This window comes from Atractosteus spatula, chromosome 7 (assembly GCF_055471065.1).
Source record: "Atractosteus spatula isolate fAtrSpa1 chromosome 7, fAtrSpa1.hap1, whole genome shotgun sequence".
Classification (NCBI taxonomy): Eukaryota; Metazoa; Chordata; class Actinopteri; order Semionotiformes; family Lepisosteidae; genus Atractosteus; species Atractosteus spatula.
In genome coordinates this window covers 5,054,279-5,069,466 of record NC_142712.1, presented here as the reverse complement: position 1 = coordinate 5,069,466, position 15,188 = coordinate 5,054,279, and the positions used below count along the sequence as shown (strand labels likewise).

General features: G+C 52.0%; 1 protein-coding gene across 1 annotated transcript in view; it reads left to right on the top strand.

Annotated features, from left to right (window-relative positions):
* The window catches only part of LOC148830259 (MAP7 domain-containing protein 2-like), a 30,945-nt gene extending 16,323 nt beyond the window's left edge, over positions 1 to 14,622 (top strand). The window contains exons 6-18 of the mRNA XM_088920779.1: positions 290 to 418; positions 1,847 to 1,957; positions 5,540 to 5,694; positions 7,223 to 7,338; positions 7,686 to 7,909; positions 7,994 to 8,144; positions 8,286 to 8,466; positions 9,336 to 9,440; positions 9,989 to 10,042; positions 10,296 to 10,374; positions 11,007 to 11,145; positions 11,523 to 11,788; positions 12,919 to 14,622. Coding sequence (XP_088776905.1) covers positions 290 to 418; positions 1,847 to 1,957; positions 5,540 to 5,694; positions 7,223 to 7,338; positions 7,686 to 7,909; positions 7,994 to 8,144; positions 8,286 to 8,466; positions 9,336 to 9,440; positions 9,989 to 10,042; positions 10,296 to 10,374; positions 11,007 to 11,145; positions 11,523 to 11,784 — 1,706 coding nt within the window. The 3' untranslated portion in view covers positions 11,785 to 11,788; positions 12,919 to 14,622. The remainder of the gene's footprint in view (positions 1 to 289; positions 419 to 1,846; positions 1,958 to 5,539; positions 5,695 to 7,222; positions 7,339 to 7,685; positions 7,910 to 7,993; positions 8,145 to 8,285; positions 8,467 to 9,335; positions 9,441 to 9,988; positions 10,043 to 10,295; positions 10,375 to 11,006; positions 11,146 to 11,522; positions 11,789 to 12,918) is intronic.
* The last annotated feature ends 566 nt before the right edge of the window (positions 14,623 to 15,188 follow it).

Below are 15,188 nucleotides of genomic sequence, written 5' to 3'. Positions count from 1 at the left end.
GAGATCAACAAATGAACTGGGCTATTTGCAGGATATACAGCTACCAAGTAATGGATAATATGTGTGTTGTGCCTCCCGAGCAGCATGTGCTCCTTTGCGGTACAGCACACGCGCCTGTGTTTGTGGCGCAGTTTAGCGTTGTCTTTGTTTTCTGTGCATGTGCTACAGCAGCCGTGGGGTTGGCAGCGGACTAGAAGAATCTCTGACTCTCCCCGCCCTGCCGCCCGTCTGCGCTGCCCAGTGTGTGTTGTAACGTTGTGCTTTCTCTGCTCTGGTTCCCGGTGTGCAGGTGACTGTGAATATGCCCCGCCCCTTCCTGTAGGTTTACCTGCTGCCTTAGCCCCTCCTCCTGACCTCGGTGCCCCTCCTCCTGACCTCGGTGCCCCTCCTCCTCCAGGCGCCTCCGAGCCAAGCAATGGTACTTGGAACCCCATGTGACACTGTTGTGTGTGTGTGCATCACCCACATCTCACACCACCTCTCTCTGGGACAGCCTTTCCCCGTCTCCTTCAGCACACCTGCTGCGCTCAGCCCCCACCCCCTCTCTCTGTCTCTGTGCTGTGTCATCGTGCCCTCACGCTGCTGTGAAACTCTCTGCGCTCTTCATGTGACAGCACCCTCAACTCTTCAGCACCCGCCCACTGAAAAGAGTCTTTCGAAGGACGAAAGAAATAGCGCAGATTTCTGTTTTTCCTTCATCGTTTATCATCTCCATCACCTTCATGCACGTCCAGACAAAATTAATGGTTGTCTGTCTTATGTGTACATGAATATGTTTAATTGTTTCACAAATGGGCACATTCCAGGTCAGATGCAAATTTGATAGGAAAACTGAGGACTAGAAACGTTCCCAGTGTGAATTTTTAAGAATGCAAACGTTAGTGAACCCAATTGTGAGAGCTTATTGTGCATTTAAAACTGAACTCTCATCACTTTAGAAATGTCTCCTGCAGAGATTAGGTCCTTTATCTGTAGAGTAGGCAGATTTTCTATAACAGATGGGAGATCCATCTCGGTACTGCAGCCATGGTGACAACGTTCACTCTGAAAAGATGGCAGAAGTGCAGTGGTGAGCTCTGATGTTGCGCCTTCTGGACAAAGAAGCTGGGTTGTGTCTGTGTCCAGAGCGCAGACCCCCCCTCCTCCTCCTCCTGTGGAGGGAACTCAGACAGGCACAGAAGAGCCTGTCTCCACCCTGAGCCTGCTCTCTGCCCAGGCTGGGGGCTCCAGAGCTAGCTGCCTGGGCTGAGCCCTCAGGCAACAAAAGGAATCACCGCTCTGGGGACGTGATGGACACCGACTGAGGCCCTCTGGTCAAGCTGGAGACCTCTGGTGGTCTGTGCTTCCTGGTGGCCCACCTTCCTAGTGGAGACGACAAAAGCCTCATTTACCTGTTAGAGCTTCCTGCTAATGGAGGTCAGGGATTCTGGAACGCTGATCCAGAGACCATACGGTCCTTCCCATCTTGTGTCACCAGCCCCGGGCACCGACAGAGGCTCTTACTGCACAGAAAAACACCCTTGTGTGTCTCAAGTTCAAGATCAATTCTGAGACAGAAGTCAGCCCCCGGAGAATTCACTTCAATCTCCAAGTTCATTCCCCCGCGGAGAAGGTCTTCCAGCCTTCAAATTAAACTTCCCCCTGCTCAAATGTCCTGTGAATTTTGTATTCCGGGATGTTTAAAGGCGGCAGGTGCCGAGCAAAGCCCCCGATCGCTTATTCCCTCTTGTGTTGAGCAGGAAAGGGAGGTGCTGCAGGCCAGGTTGTAGCTCTGCCGGTTAATTTTGTCTGGCTGCACCCCTTCCCTTCCCTGGATGTAAACTCTGCTTCATGCATCTCTCTGCAGCGACTGACAGTCTGTCAGCCTCCACCATGAACCTGCCAAAGCATTCGGAGCCGCCCATCAGTAAGCGCCTGTCATCCTCCTCCGCGACTATCACTCATTCTGCAGAGCGAGGCAAGTGAGCGAACTCCTGGGTGTCTGTCCGTCTGTCCCTGTGTCTGTCCCGTCTGTCTGCGCGCCCCTCGATGCTCCTGTGCCTCTCGGATCTGTGCCTCGGCGTGTTTGTTTGGCGTGTTCTTGCAGAAATGGGGGTTTGTGTTGTTCAGCCCCCAGAGTGCCTGGGATATTGAGATGCTGTGACGGGGCTGCTCTTGCCAGCTCCAGAAGGTGCCTGACCAAACTCACAACGTATCTGTTTCAGCGCCATCTGTGCCAGGCTGTGCCCCCGCCTTTAACTGGGGGAGGGGGGACTGATATAGGTTCAGTTTAGGAGGTATCTGAAACTATGGCAGCCATTATGCACTATTTAGCCTTTGGCACCGGCTTCTCTCCACAAGCAGCGCATGTCCTGTTCCCAAGTCCTGGAGGCAATCGAGTCGCATGTTAATGCGGATGTAATTTATTTTTGAACAGCGGCTGGAAGCATCTTTTTGGGGCAATAATAACTGCATGGTGAAGTAAAACAACTACTTATTTTTCCCCCAAAATTTGGGGGTAAATATTAGATTTAAAGAGGAACTGTAAGTCCCAGTATCTCAGACTGCTTATTAAATCCCAGTAACAGTATAAATTCATTGAATTTGACAAATTTCGTATTAAGCACAAAATCGTGAACTTGGTGGAAGTACCGTAAGTACCGCGAGAGTTCCCACAAATTGTGGCGTGAAGCGGCCCTTCCCGCTCACTAGTCACTGTAATGACTAATGTAATGTGATGCACCAGCAAATACAGGTTGTGCTGCAGGCATTTCACTGCAGAACTGTCCCAACGTGGAGAGGATGTGGAGAGCGATATTTCTATTGGATTGAGAGACGTATTCACAAGCCTGCTTGTTGACAGTGTCACAGGGCCGCTTCACATCACCGGATGTTGCGTTGCCTGGCTCTGAATCGCACAACATGGCGCTGCGCAGACCTGCAAATTTCCTCTCTTTTGTGATGTAAGGTGCAGGTTTAACAAGTTACGTGTGGGCATTTTAGTTGTGTCGTGGTCTGAAGTGCGCTCAGCGATGCTGATTCGTTCTCGGCCCCGACATGTAAAAATGGCGTCGCAGTTCCCCCCTTTAAATCTCTCGGCTTCTACCCACTGAAGCCGTGAGTGCTTGTTCGATATGACAAGGCGGTTGCAAGTTTATTTCTGCTCTAGCGGAAGCCCCGCGTCTGCTTTCTCAAGCCAGTCCGGCCTGGGGGAGTTCGCGGTGGAGGGGCGGACGGGTCGGGGCGATCCGGTCGGCTGAGGCGGTGCCGTCGGTACAGTCCTCTCCAGCCCAGCGGGGGCCGGGGGGGGCAGGTTTGTCACAGCTCAATGCAGCAGGAGCTCTGTGGGATGTGTTGCCACTGGGATGTGGGCAGAGGGAAGTGAATTTAAAAGCCTGTTAACCCGTGAGAATAGTCTTTTAATGTCCCGTTGTCACCGGACCCCGGCGTGGATGAGGCGGCCGCGGAAGGTGCAGCCTTAAACTCTCACGTTGATTTGAGTTTCGTGCAAGGACTGTCGACGAGGGGTGACACCAGGACATCTCCTGTGGCGGTTGCAGTGCTTTGTGGCTGCTTTTAGATTTTGTGAGCGGCTCTCTCAATTCAATTCAATTCAATTCAAGGTGCTTTATTAGCATGACCGATGGGTACAATCAGTGTTGCCAAAGCAAATGAAAGTAATGATATTTACATGAAACAAAACAAAAATAGAAGTAAAATAAAATCTACAGACATATTTCAGACATTTACAACAAAGACATATTATAAAATATTGACATATTCTGTAGGCGGCTGGAGCATTATTGGGAGACAGACTCACTGTTCCTCAGGCTGTGACAGGAGATCACATACTGGGCTGCCAGTTCAACTGAGTTCCCTCCTCCCTCTCCCAGTAGGATTGGGACCCATTGTGATTCTGGCAGGTGTGGGAACTCTGGGATTAGATTTCTGAGTTTAGGGAAGAATGTTTCTCTAATCCCAGAGTATCTGTCCCAGTGCAGTAGGAAGTGCACCTCTGTCTCTGCCCTCTCTGGGCAGCCAGGTCTGCCTGTGTCGCCCAGTTTCTATGGCCAGGTTATGGTCACTGAGCCTGTACTTCGTCAGGGTCTGTTTCTGTTTGTTATTTTTTATTTTGGTCAAGTATTCAGCTAGTGTGTATTGTCTGTTTAAGGTTCTCTTTCTTTCGGTGCGCTGCGGAGATGCGTTGCCATGGCAATGCGGGGTTGCGTTCGCCAGGAGCACGCAGGTCACGCTGTCACGTGTCGACGCTTTAAAAAAAAGGGGGGGGGGGGGGCGAAGACGCCCGCGGAGGCTCAGCAAAAACACATCGATTTTCTTGTTTAGCCCGCTGACTCTTCTTTGTAAACGGTGGTGGCCCCCCTCGGAGTCCTGCCCCATGGCGAAAGGCGGTTTTAATGTCGCGGCAACGCGGGGGTTCTGCCCGTGTGTGTCCGTCCGGACCGAGAGCCGGTGCGGGGTTGAAGCAGGAAACCATCGAACACGACAGGGCCCGTGTGGAATATCCCCCCCCCCCACCCCCCTCCATCTTGTGTTCTCCGTCACATTGTTTCCCGTTTAGTCCCGTTATCCAAGTTCATTTCCACCGGCCTGCTGACTGGGGAGAAAGGGCAGCTGCGATCCTGGGCTCTGTGTTCCCTCTTGGCAAGCCCAGAGGCTTTCGGTTTCTGTTCCGTTCCGGTTATTTTCGCCACCCTCCTTCATGCTGCACGTGTTCACGTGTTGTTGTTGTCGTTGTTGTTGTCGTTGTTGTCGTCGTCGTCGTTGTTTTTTCGGTTTGGTTTTGTTTTGTTTTTTGGCGGTTTGTCCTCTTGCTGTCCTCGTCCATGCCCGCCTCCCAGCTGGGCGCTCCCACCTCAGCCCCCTGGAGAACCTGCTGGTCAGCTGCCCCCGCTCAGCCTCACCCTCTCGTCCTGTAAAACTCTCGGCGTGCGGACGTCCAGCTGTCCTGGCGGCACTGGCTCTGGTATTGGTCAGGTTGGCCGATCGTTGGCCTCGTTCCCCCCGCGGAGAAGGTCTTCCAGCCTTTAGACTGACCCCCCCCCCCCCCCGCTCACATACCCTGTGAATTTTGTATTCTGGGATGTTGAAAGGCGGCAGGTCAGAGGTCTGCAGCCCTGTGTTCTCAATAGTCCTTGAGCAGAGCCGTGGTCAGATCGCTCCTCCACAGCTAGGCGGAGAAGACCCTGCTCTGCTCTCTGGGAGTAAGGCTGTCCAGTGGGGTGGTGTCCAGCCTGTTGTTCCTGCAAGTGGCCCCACTTCAGGACTGAGAAAGAAGTCTGTAAGGCTGGGAAAACGACAGAGGAATCGGTTGGCATCCAGCATGACAACAGCGGACAAGCTGCGTTGAAATATCCGAGACCGGTTTGAGCGTTTAACCCTGGAGGAGACTGCGTGACGGTAAAATGTTTGCTGACGATGGAGAGGTTCAAATAATTAAATCAAGTTTCCCCCTCCTCCCCCTTTTTTTTTACTGCTTCTGCTTCCCTGTGTGAACCTCTCTGCTCCTGGCACTGCTGTGCTCTCTGTTCTGACTGCGCAGTGTCTCGTGTCTGTTCCCGTGTAGCTGCCCCCAGCCCCCACAGGTCACCGTACCGCGGCTCCCCGGGCCGGGCCGAGCGCAGGAAGACCTCCGCAGGGTCCCCAGAATCCTCCGAAGAGTCAGCCAAGGTGGCCCTGTCCCCCGATACCCCAAAGGTCAGTACTCCATGCGCGCTGTAGCTGCAAGTCTAGGGACCGTTCTTGTTTCAGGTTTAAATAGCATCTTAAGCAAAACCATAATTGGCAGGACTTGAACATGTGGGAGGAGCTTTGTGTACATGTGTGCTGTGATTGGCAGGACTTGAACATGTGGGAGGAGCTTTGTGTACATGTGTGCTGTAATTGGCAGGACTTGAACATGTGGGAGGAACTTTGTGTACATGTGTGCTGTGATTGGCAGGACTTGAACATGTGGGAGGAGCTTTGTGTACATGTGTGCTGTGATTGGCAGGACTTGAACATGTGGGAGGAGCTCTGTGTACATGTGTGCTGTAATTGGCAGGACTTGAACATGTGGGAGGAGCTTTGTGTTTAAATGTGCATCTGTATCCTGTGTTAATTGCTTGGTGAACAATTCCATGCACCAGTTCCTTAAGACACTGTAGAGTGAAAAACTGTGTATAATTTACTTTATGGAAACCAGGTGTGCTCTAGTCATGCCTCCATTCATTTTTCTGTGCAGACTTGTCTTCTGGATTTCATGTTGATTTGTCAAGTATCTGTAATTACCACAGTTTAAGCAAGATCAGTGTTATAATTTGGAAAAAACATATGCGACACCCTTGTGAAAAGCTGTAGTTTTGTGTTTTAAATAGCAGAAGCAAACATGGGTATTTAATGTCCATTAAAATATTTGTCAGCAGACCTCTTGTAGAACATGAGATTACTGGAAGAGGGAAAAATGAGACAAACAGGTTCGGGAGCAAGCGATCAGTGTCACCTGTCAACTGCATGCCCATTACAGATCAGGAAAGGCAGCCAACCTTAGAACAAACCAACCTTGTTTCATAATAAACGAAGCTTTGTGTTTTAAAATAACCAAACCGAATCGTCCCACAGTGATGTTAAAGGGCTCATAACATGATTAGAAGTGATCCCTGAAAACCAGATGCCCTGCTTATGTATTACTGCCCTGACAGAAGGGGTTGGTTCGCTGTCCAGATCGCTGATGTCCTGTTGCTTTGGAATTTGCCCTCCGTTATCACAGCTCTCCCCAATTAACAAGCACGGATGTCATCTCAGCCAGGGGAAGGACTGCTGTCAGTGGTGATGGCGATACTCGTCTTTAAGATTAAGCCAAAGTAAAACGGGGCTTCAGGTCCCAGGCTGAGCTGCGGCAGGAGGAAAGGGGTGATTGCTAGGCAACAGAATGGAGCTGGACAGCTCCGGGACTTCACATCCCCCAGAAAAGGGGCTGCAGTTCCTGAATCACTCTGCACTGTTACAAAAGCAATTTCCTTTATCAGCGCTGCTGCAGGAACCTGCGCCTGGTCCCTGAGCTGTTTTCTTTCTCAGTGCCAGCTTCCATTTGACTACATGCACAGATGCACTGAAGAGGTGAAAGCTCCACAGCTGAAATGGCGATCGCGATTCGCTCCCTGTAGGCTGGACAGCAGGGCCTGTGTGGAGGAGGTCCTGGGGAGGGCCCCACGCTTCTGCTCTCACGTGCTGTCTGTGGTTTCAGCTGGAGAAGCCGCGTAAAGAGAAGCGGATGTCCTCGCCGCTGCCGGGCTCCCCTCTGCGGCGAGTGGAGTCTCCCGCTGTCCCCGCCAAGCGCCCTTCCTCCCCTGCCACGCCCAAGTAAGTGCGCCGCCCTGCTGCCCTCGTCGAGCACATGCAGCCGCTCGGCACTCGCACACACTGACTAGACAGTCTTCGGCCCCCCGTGTCCTCCATCTCCCTGTGAGGCTGCCGTCTCGTTCCCCTTGCAGAGAACTGCTCTGCTAGAAATGCGTGACTTGTGCGGTCCTCCGTACAGGCTGTGTGTTAAAATGAAAGGTCTTTTCCCCTGGACGTTGCTCCACATTCTGCCGCTGAGCTGCGAGGTCGGTTGTCGTGTGTCTCCTGCGAGTGAGCCGAGTGGCCCTACCCCGCAGGCGAGCTCTTGACGGGGCTGTTCCTCACACCTTTTTTATCCCCTGTGCCAGGCTGCCGCAGAAGACCCGGCCCCAGTCTCCGTCCACCGCCAGGCCGTACCCCCCCTCCCCAATGAAGCCCCGGGCGCCGGGCGCCGGCTCCGAGAGCGCCAGGAAGAGGGGAGACCCCGAGAGGGGGCAGCCGGAGCCCCTGCGCGCCGAGGCTCAGGAAAAGAAGCTGCCTAAGTCCGCCAGCAGCGAGCTGAGCAACAGGGAGGGAGGAGAGAGGAGTGCAGGTGTGGAGAGGTTTTCATTTAGAGCCTTCCCCCCCATACATCTGACCCCAGCTGTGCCCTGACCCCGGCTGTGCCCTCTCACAGAGCCGTCCCCCGTGACGCCCACAGGCAAGCCCATCGCCGGCACCACGGACGCAGAGGAGGCGTCGCGGCTGCTGGCGGAGAGGAGGCGCCAGGCCCGGCTGCAGCGCGAGCTGGAGGAGCGGCAGCAGCGGGAGCAGGAGGAGGCCGAGAGGTGCGTCTCTACGCAGGGGAGGGGGGGGGGGGGGACGTGGGGTGGCGGGAACAGCTTGGGCGTTCTCACTGCTTCCATGGCCCACCGCAGTAAAGCGGTTTAAAAATGCCCCGATTCCGTGCCCGGCGTGTGTGTCCGCAGGGTGAGGGCGGAGGAGGCGCGCAGGAAGATGGCAGAGGAGCGGGCGCGGCAGGAAGAGGAGGCTCGCCGGGCCGAGGAGGAGAGGCTGAGGGAGGAAGAGGAGCAGAGGCTGAGGGAGGAGGCCGAGAGGCAGCAGAGAGAGAGGCAGGCCAGAGAGCTGCAGGCCCGGCTGGACAGAGAGGTCAGTGCGCCTGGCTGGAGCTCATCCACACAAACCGTGTGCAGCTCCGCAAGGACGTGTTTGTGCAGTCTGGGAAGAAAGAAAGTCCTTCCATCCTGCTCTGCCTTCCCTTCTTCTTCTCTTGATTTTGTGCCTTTTAATTCCTGCATCAATCAAATAACTATATCTCTTTCATGACCAGAAACAAGCATGTTTCTGTGTCACCTGTTAAACTAGACTACATCTGCAGTCTTTTTGATTCTGGGAAAATTGTTATTGTTAATATCCTGACTTGACAAGCAAAATGTTGGATCATTTAGAGCACTGATTTCAAGCTTGTTGTTAAGAATGACATATCACTGAGAATGAAAAAACAGGATTTGGGAGAATTGGACTCCTGTAATTACTGATAAATGTATGTGCATGTCCTGGGACAGTCTGTCTGCAGGGAAGTGTATATCTCTGCATGTTCTGGGGCAGTCTGTTTGCAGCGCAGTGTGTCTGTGCATGTCCTGCTGTGGTCTGTGTGCAGCGCAGTGTGTCTGTCCATGTCCTGCAGTGGTCTGTGAGCAGCACAGTGTGTCTGTGCATGTCCTGTAGTGGTCTGTGTGCAGTGCAGTGTGTCTGTGCTTGTCCTGGGGCAGTCTATGTGCAGCACAGTGAGTCTGTGCATGTCCTTGGGCAGTGTGTGTGCAGCGCAGTGTGTCTGTGCATGTCCTGGTGCAGTCTGTGTGCAGCGCAGTGTGTCTGTGCATATCCTGGGGCAGTGTGTGTGCAGCGCAGTGTGTCTGTACATGTCCTGGGGCAGTCTGTGTGCAGTGCAGTGTGTCTGTGCATGTCCTGCGGCGTTTCTAGGCATAGTGCTTATCACGCCGGTGTGTTCCATACAGAGAGAGGAGGCGGAGGCCAGGGCCCAGCAGGAAGCAGAGAGGCTGCGCCAGGAGAGAGAGCTGCAGCAGCTGCAGATGGAACAGGAGCGACTGCAGAGGAAGAAGGTACAGAGCTGGTCCCTGTGCCCAGACCAGTATTGCATGTTTCCTGCCCAGAGCTCTGGGCTCTGGACCGAGGGTCATGAGTTAAAGCTGCTGGCAGGATACTGCTCTTGCACCCTTGAGCAAGGCGCTTTGCTCAGACTGCTCCAGCCCAGGTTCCTAGGTGAGAACTTGCCACACCAGGGACTAAAGGAAAACCAGCATCCCCAGACACACCCTTGGGTGCTTTCAGAAGCAGGGGTGTTGGTATCATTAGAAAATAAAAAGTACTGCTGCGTGACTACTGAAGAGCAGTACTTTTGAATTTGATATAATGCAAAAAATACACACTTTGCAGAGCTCTTTTTTTAAATGGACAGTGTTGCAGGGAGCTGAGCCAATTAAATTCCTCACCACGCTGGGCAGTGCCCTCGGTCACAGTTGGATAGTGACGTGACCCCGGGCTCGAACCCGCGGCCCTAGAGCTCGGTTTTCGCCGGTTGAGCCTCTCGGGAGGCTCGGTCCACCTGCTGCACCTGCAGGTGGATTCTAATGCTTCTCTCTGGTTGCAGAGGATTGAGGAGATCATGAAGAGGACAAGGAAGAGCGACACTTTTGAGACAAAAGTAAGTGGCCTGAAGAGAATCTTTGTTCACTCCAGGGCTTTTTGACATTGTTGGTCCCGGCACCACTCGGCATCTTTCTGCTGCCCAGAGCAGTCAGGTGAAATCAGGTGTGCTGGCTGTAATGTGCCGAGGCCACAGGGCTGTCTGTGCAAATCTGCTGCTGGTCGCCCCCACCTCTCCTTTTCTGCTGGGGCAGCGAGAAGGAAGGAGAGGGGAGAGGCAGAGCTGACTCCACTGCCTGTCTCGCCCGCAGAAAGAAGAGGTGAAGCTGGAGACTCGGACAGCTGTGAGCTTCCTCAGGCCTGTCCAGTCCGCTCTGCTGGAGTCGAGAGGTATGGAGCCGGAGAGGCTGTGCTGAGGAGTGAGGATCAGCGGCTCTGTCTTCTGCACGAGCCGCGGGCTCTCTCGTCCAGCCCGGACAGGTCCTTCTAGCTCCTGAGAAGTCCGAGCAGGAAGACACCCGTGTGGCAATAACAGAGGCTAGAGACTGTAGTCTGGGACGAGCCCCTCCCCGCTCTCTCCCCGTCTGCTGTGCCCACATGCTGCACCTGCAGCAGCAGGCGTTCGGTTGAGCTCCACCTGCTGGTGAAAACCAGCACGAGCAGATTCCAGAAGTGTCTGTTTATTCATCCACATAATCCCAGACATAGTTACATTTAGATGGGGATCAGATCAGTGTTGTAAATATCAGATTAACTATGAAAAGGATTCTGTAGTTCTCCCCGATAGAACATGGAGATATTTTTACAATGGGCAAGGCTCAGAATTGTTTGGTGCCCTTAAACTGTGGGTATTAAAATGCCCAAGGCAGAGGAGTTCGGCCTGTTCCCTTAACGTTCTGGACTCACTGCAGACTTGTTCAGGGAGGGCAGTACATGTCCGTACTGAGATGCCCAGCGCAGGTCTCCTGTCGAGCCGCAAGCACTGCAGGTCTCTGATGTCGCCGTGTGTGTGTGTCCTGCAGTGATTGGACGTGGCATAGCCCAACCTCCCCCTGCTGCCTCCGAGGTGCCGGGAGCCCCCCTCATCAGCCTGGAGCCCCTAGAGGTGAAGAGCGGCAGTGCAGACGAGTCTGCGGACGAGGTGCAGCCCATGGATGTCAGGTGGGGTGCCCCCGCGGTCAGGGCGTCGTCAGCACAGGGGTTCGAACGTCTACGCTGGAAGGGGGGGTGGTGTTTAGCGGTGGCACAAGCCGACATCGACAGCACACCTCCTCTGAGAGACGGCATCTCCTTAAAAAATAGTAATATTGCAGAAAACAACACAGGAAAAAAACCCCAGTCTCTGAACTGAACCTTATTCTGTAGATATTTACAGTAGAAGTATGATTAGCAAGGATCTGGGAGTGTAGCTGTGGTGGGAAACCCTGTGACTGCACTCTTTACAGATGCCAGTATCTCTGTTGCTGCTGTGGTTCGGGTGCGCTGACCGCGCTCGACGAGGGTGAGAATTTAACCCTGGTCTCCTTCATCACCTCTAGCCCCGTTTCCAAAGAGGAGCTCATCTCCATCCCCGAGTTCTCTCCCCTTAACGAGAGGCATCCCAACGAGATGAGCAACGCCAAGGCTCTGGAGGACCTGCTGGACCTGACCGGCCACGTGTCTTACCCTCCGCTGACCAGCCCCTCTGCTGCCCTGGGCGACTGCAACAAGAACCTGATCGAGGGCTTCTGCAGCTCCAGCCCCGACACACAGCTGATTGAGTCCTTAGCACAGGCCGTAGACAAAGCCAATATCCAGTAGCCAGGTACCTCGCGCTGTCCGTACATGTGTCTTCCCTGATCCTCAGGATAGACACTACAGAGGAATGTCTAAATGTACACCAGGAGGGGCAGTTCTTGAGATTAATCCTTATTAAAGTCTGGTAATTGTATTCTTGCATATACTTCAGCTACAAATGAGGGCGACAGGTTGTGCGAAGCTTCCCTTATCCTGTCTTTAAGATGAGTGGGCTCCGCAGCAAGAGCGCATCTCCAAAGGCCTGACTCTGTCCATGTGCAGTGGATCAGAGAAACACCTGTCAAGTCTTGGGAATTTCCTGTGTAATGCTTTTTCACACTTGCACTTAACTCCATGAGAAAGAAACCTTGCTGGTTAAGGCAGTAGCTTTTATCTCAGGAGGGAAGGCTGTGTGACCTTGCACACTGAGGTCCCTTAAAGGTGTTACATTGATTGAGACACAAATTTCCCAGGTGGACGTTAAAACCGGCAGACTGATAGCATGTCTGCAGCGCGGTTTTAGTCAGGCATGCTATCGGTTTTTCTGCCACGATCTGTAGGGCGCTACAACATTGCTTAAAGATAACGGTAAAGGCGTTTCAATAAGAAATTCTCTGTATACAGAAAAAATAGTGTAGTGTAGTGGTTCCCAATCCTGGTCCTGGAAGTCCACACACCTGCTGGGTTGTTTTCCAGCTGAGCTTCATTATCTAACTGAAGCCTTAATTGAACTGACGAGCTGCTTGATTGGGTCACTTGCAAGAAAAGTCTCTACGGTTGTTGACAGTTGTAAGTAACTTCAGCAATGCAATAGATAAAAAGCAGTCTCTGACATATTTGTGTATACGTCTCACTCAAGAATCAAGTGACTTCTTATTAATCACACTGTGATGCGTTGTTGTTGATGGTTGAGTTGTGTGGCTGGGAGCCGAACTGGAACGGACGCCGGCAGGTGTGTGCGTCTCCATGTTGAGGACGGGGAACCCCTGGATTAGTGGGGTGCGATGTGGTTGCACGACCTGGATGCACCGTGAGAGGTGCATTGCTCCTTTTTGCAGTGTTGTCGTTGGTGCCGGGCGCTCGTGCTGCTGGCTGGAAAGCCAGCTCCAGCCCGGGTCCTCGGCCTGTCCACTGCACTGTCTCTCTTCTCCCTCTCAGCGCTCCGCTGACGGCGCTGTGAGCCCACCTGCTGCGTCGCTGTGCTGTCTTCTCCCAGGAGAGCCCCGCCTGCCGGAGGCGGGAACGTCCTTTTCCGTTTTCCTCCAAAACCCTCCCTCGTCAAAAGAGAGCACTGGAACAGACACCCTCAATCCGCTTCTTCACAGCTGAAGACAGGGATGACGGGACTCAGAAACGAAGACCTTTTTTATTTTTATATTCTCATTTATTTATTTCAGGGAACATCAAGAAATCCCCCTGCTGTGACTGGCAGATGTCCTGTATTGAAAACTGCCTGGATTCTTGTGTTTTTTTATGATTGTTTTAGCATCCCTTGAGGAATTTATAAGACAGGAAACAAGTCTCCCCAAATTAACTGGTAGTGAGTTGTATAACTGTGTGTTATTCTGGACATCTGTTCTAGAGAAACTGTGCAGTGTGTGTAGACTTAACTGTGAGCGTGCAAAGCTGAGTTGTTTTAATGTAGAGTGACTATGATCCAGATATCTAAAATGATACTAATGATTCAGCAGTCCCATGAAAGCTAGTCTGATCACCCATGGGAGAGGAGCAGTAATTCCTGCATATTAACATGAGACAATCGATGACCTTTACTGTCTGTGCATGGGCTTGAAGCACCTGCCCAGAGCCATCCCTGTACGAATTCACAACGCCTGTCACGAAGCCCAGTTTTAAAAACAAAACTGCCTTATCGCTGAATATCATAAAACCGATTGAAAGAGCCAAAAAAAAAGCAAACACTGTTCCGGTAATTCCTCCTTTTTCCCCACTCTGTATTAAAAAAGAAAAGGCATTGAATGAGTCGAGGGGCCTTTTTGCCGCCCTGCTCTTCGATTCAGTTCTGCTGAGCCCACTGCAGGGTGGGGCGTGAGCCCCGCACAGCGCCCCCTACCTTCACTGCGAGCGCAGCGGCGGAGTCGGGGCTGACTGAAGCTGGGGGGCAGCAGGCGGACGCTGAAGGAGAAAGTGCTCCGTTGCTACAAAACGCTTTGCCCGTAGAGGTATCTGGAGAGAGACGCTGCTTCCTAGGAAGATGGTGGAGCTCACTGTGTGCAGCAGTTATGCCATCCTTAGACATCCAGCCCTGTATTCTACCTGTTGCTTTGCTTTGATCAGTCCAGACGTGCAGCATGTGTGCCATATACTGTATTTCCATTCAAATGAATCTACTATTTTTCTAAGGTATTTAACTCTTTCGTTCAGCACCTCTGTGTGGCAGCAGGGGATTCTCAGTGTTGGCTGTTCAGTGTACAATGCTTTCTCCCTCTGCGATTTTCACAGGTAGCGCAAAAAACAAAATCCACAAGGCCCATATGAAGGCAGACGAGTGTTACCTTAGCTTCTGAAACTAATGAGTAGGTACTGTAGATCCCTTGTATAGTATGAACCCTTGGTGTGTGTGTGTGACCATCTGCACATGTTTTTTTTCCATAATATGTTTTGACAAAAATGTCTTTGTAGAAAAATATTTACTTGAAGAGCGACAAGCCATTGGGGGTCTTCCGAACCTGGCCTCATCCACAGGAGAAGGTCTTGTGAAAGAGCTGATTTCTGAATATTATCCTGTATGCCGTCCTGTATCTGAAAAACGCGCCGCGCCGCGATTATTTTGTTAAGACTGTATTTACTGTAGACCTGGTGCATGAAAACCATCGGCATGTGCAGAAAATAAACTATCCTCATTCCAAGTCTGACTCTTGTCTTTTTTGTTCCTCGTTCATTTTCCTGGACTCATGCACTGCCCATCACCAGCACACAACACATCAGGATGTTAATGAATTCAGTCTGCAGTTTTATTTTTAGAAAGCTGAAGCAATACAAATGTCTGGAAATTCAGCAGGGAGGTTGCAGTTTGTAGAGTGCATTAATCTAGGAAGCCTGTCACACCTTGGTCAGCAAGGAGTGGTGCCTAGTGTGGGTCAAAGTGAAGTACAGTAGCAGCCTGATTTTCAAAAGGGTGCTGAAATAAAATACATCTAGAAGTGACTGTTAAAACCTGGTTTGGTTATAAACTGTATAAAATGCAGCATGCATCCAGTTGTTATACCCTTCAACATATTGAAATAAAGCATTTTCATTCATCATTATTCATCACATCATGTGTATTTAATCATCATTCTGAATAACAGGCTATAGGTGTTGGACTTGATAACCCAAAGAGTTCTGACCCACTCTGGTTCTTCACAGGGAATGTGTCTGGGCTAACAGATTCATTGTGGTTTTGTTGCTGGAAATGGATGTTTTGAAAT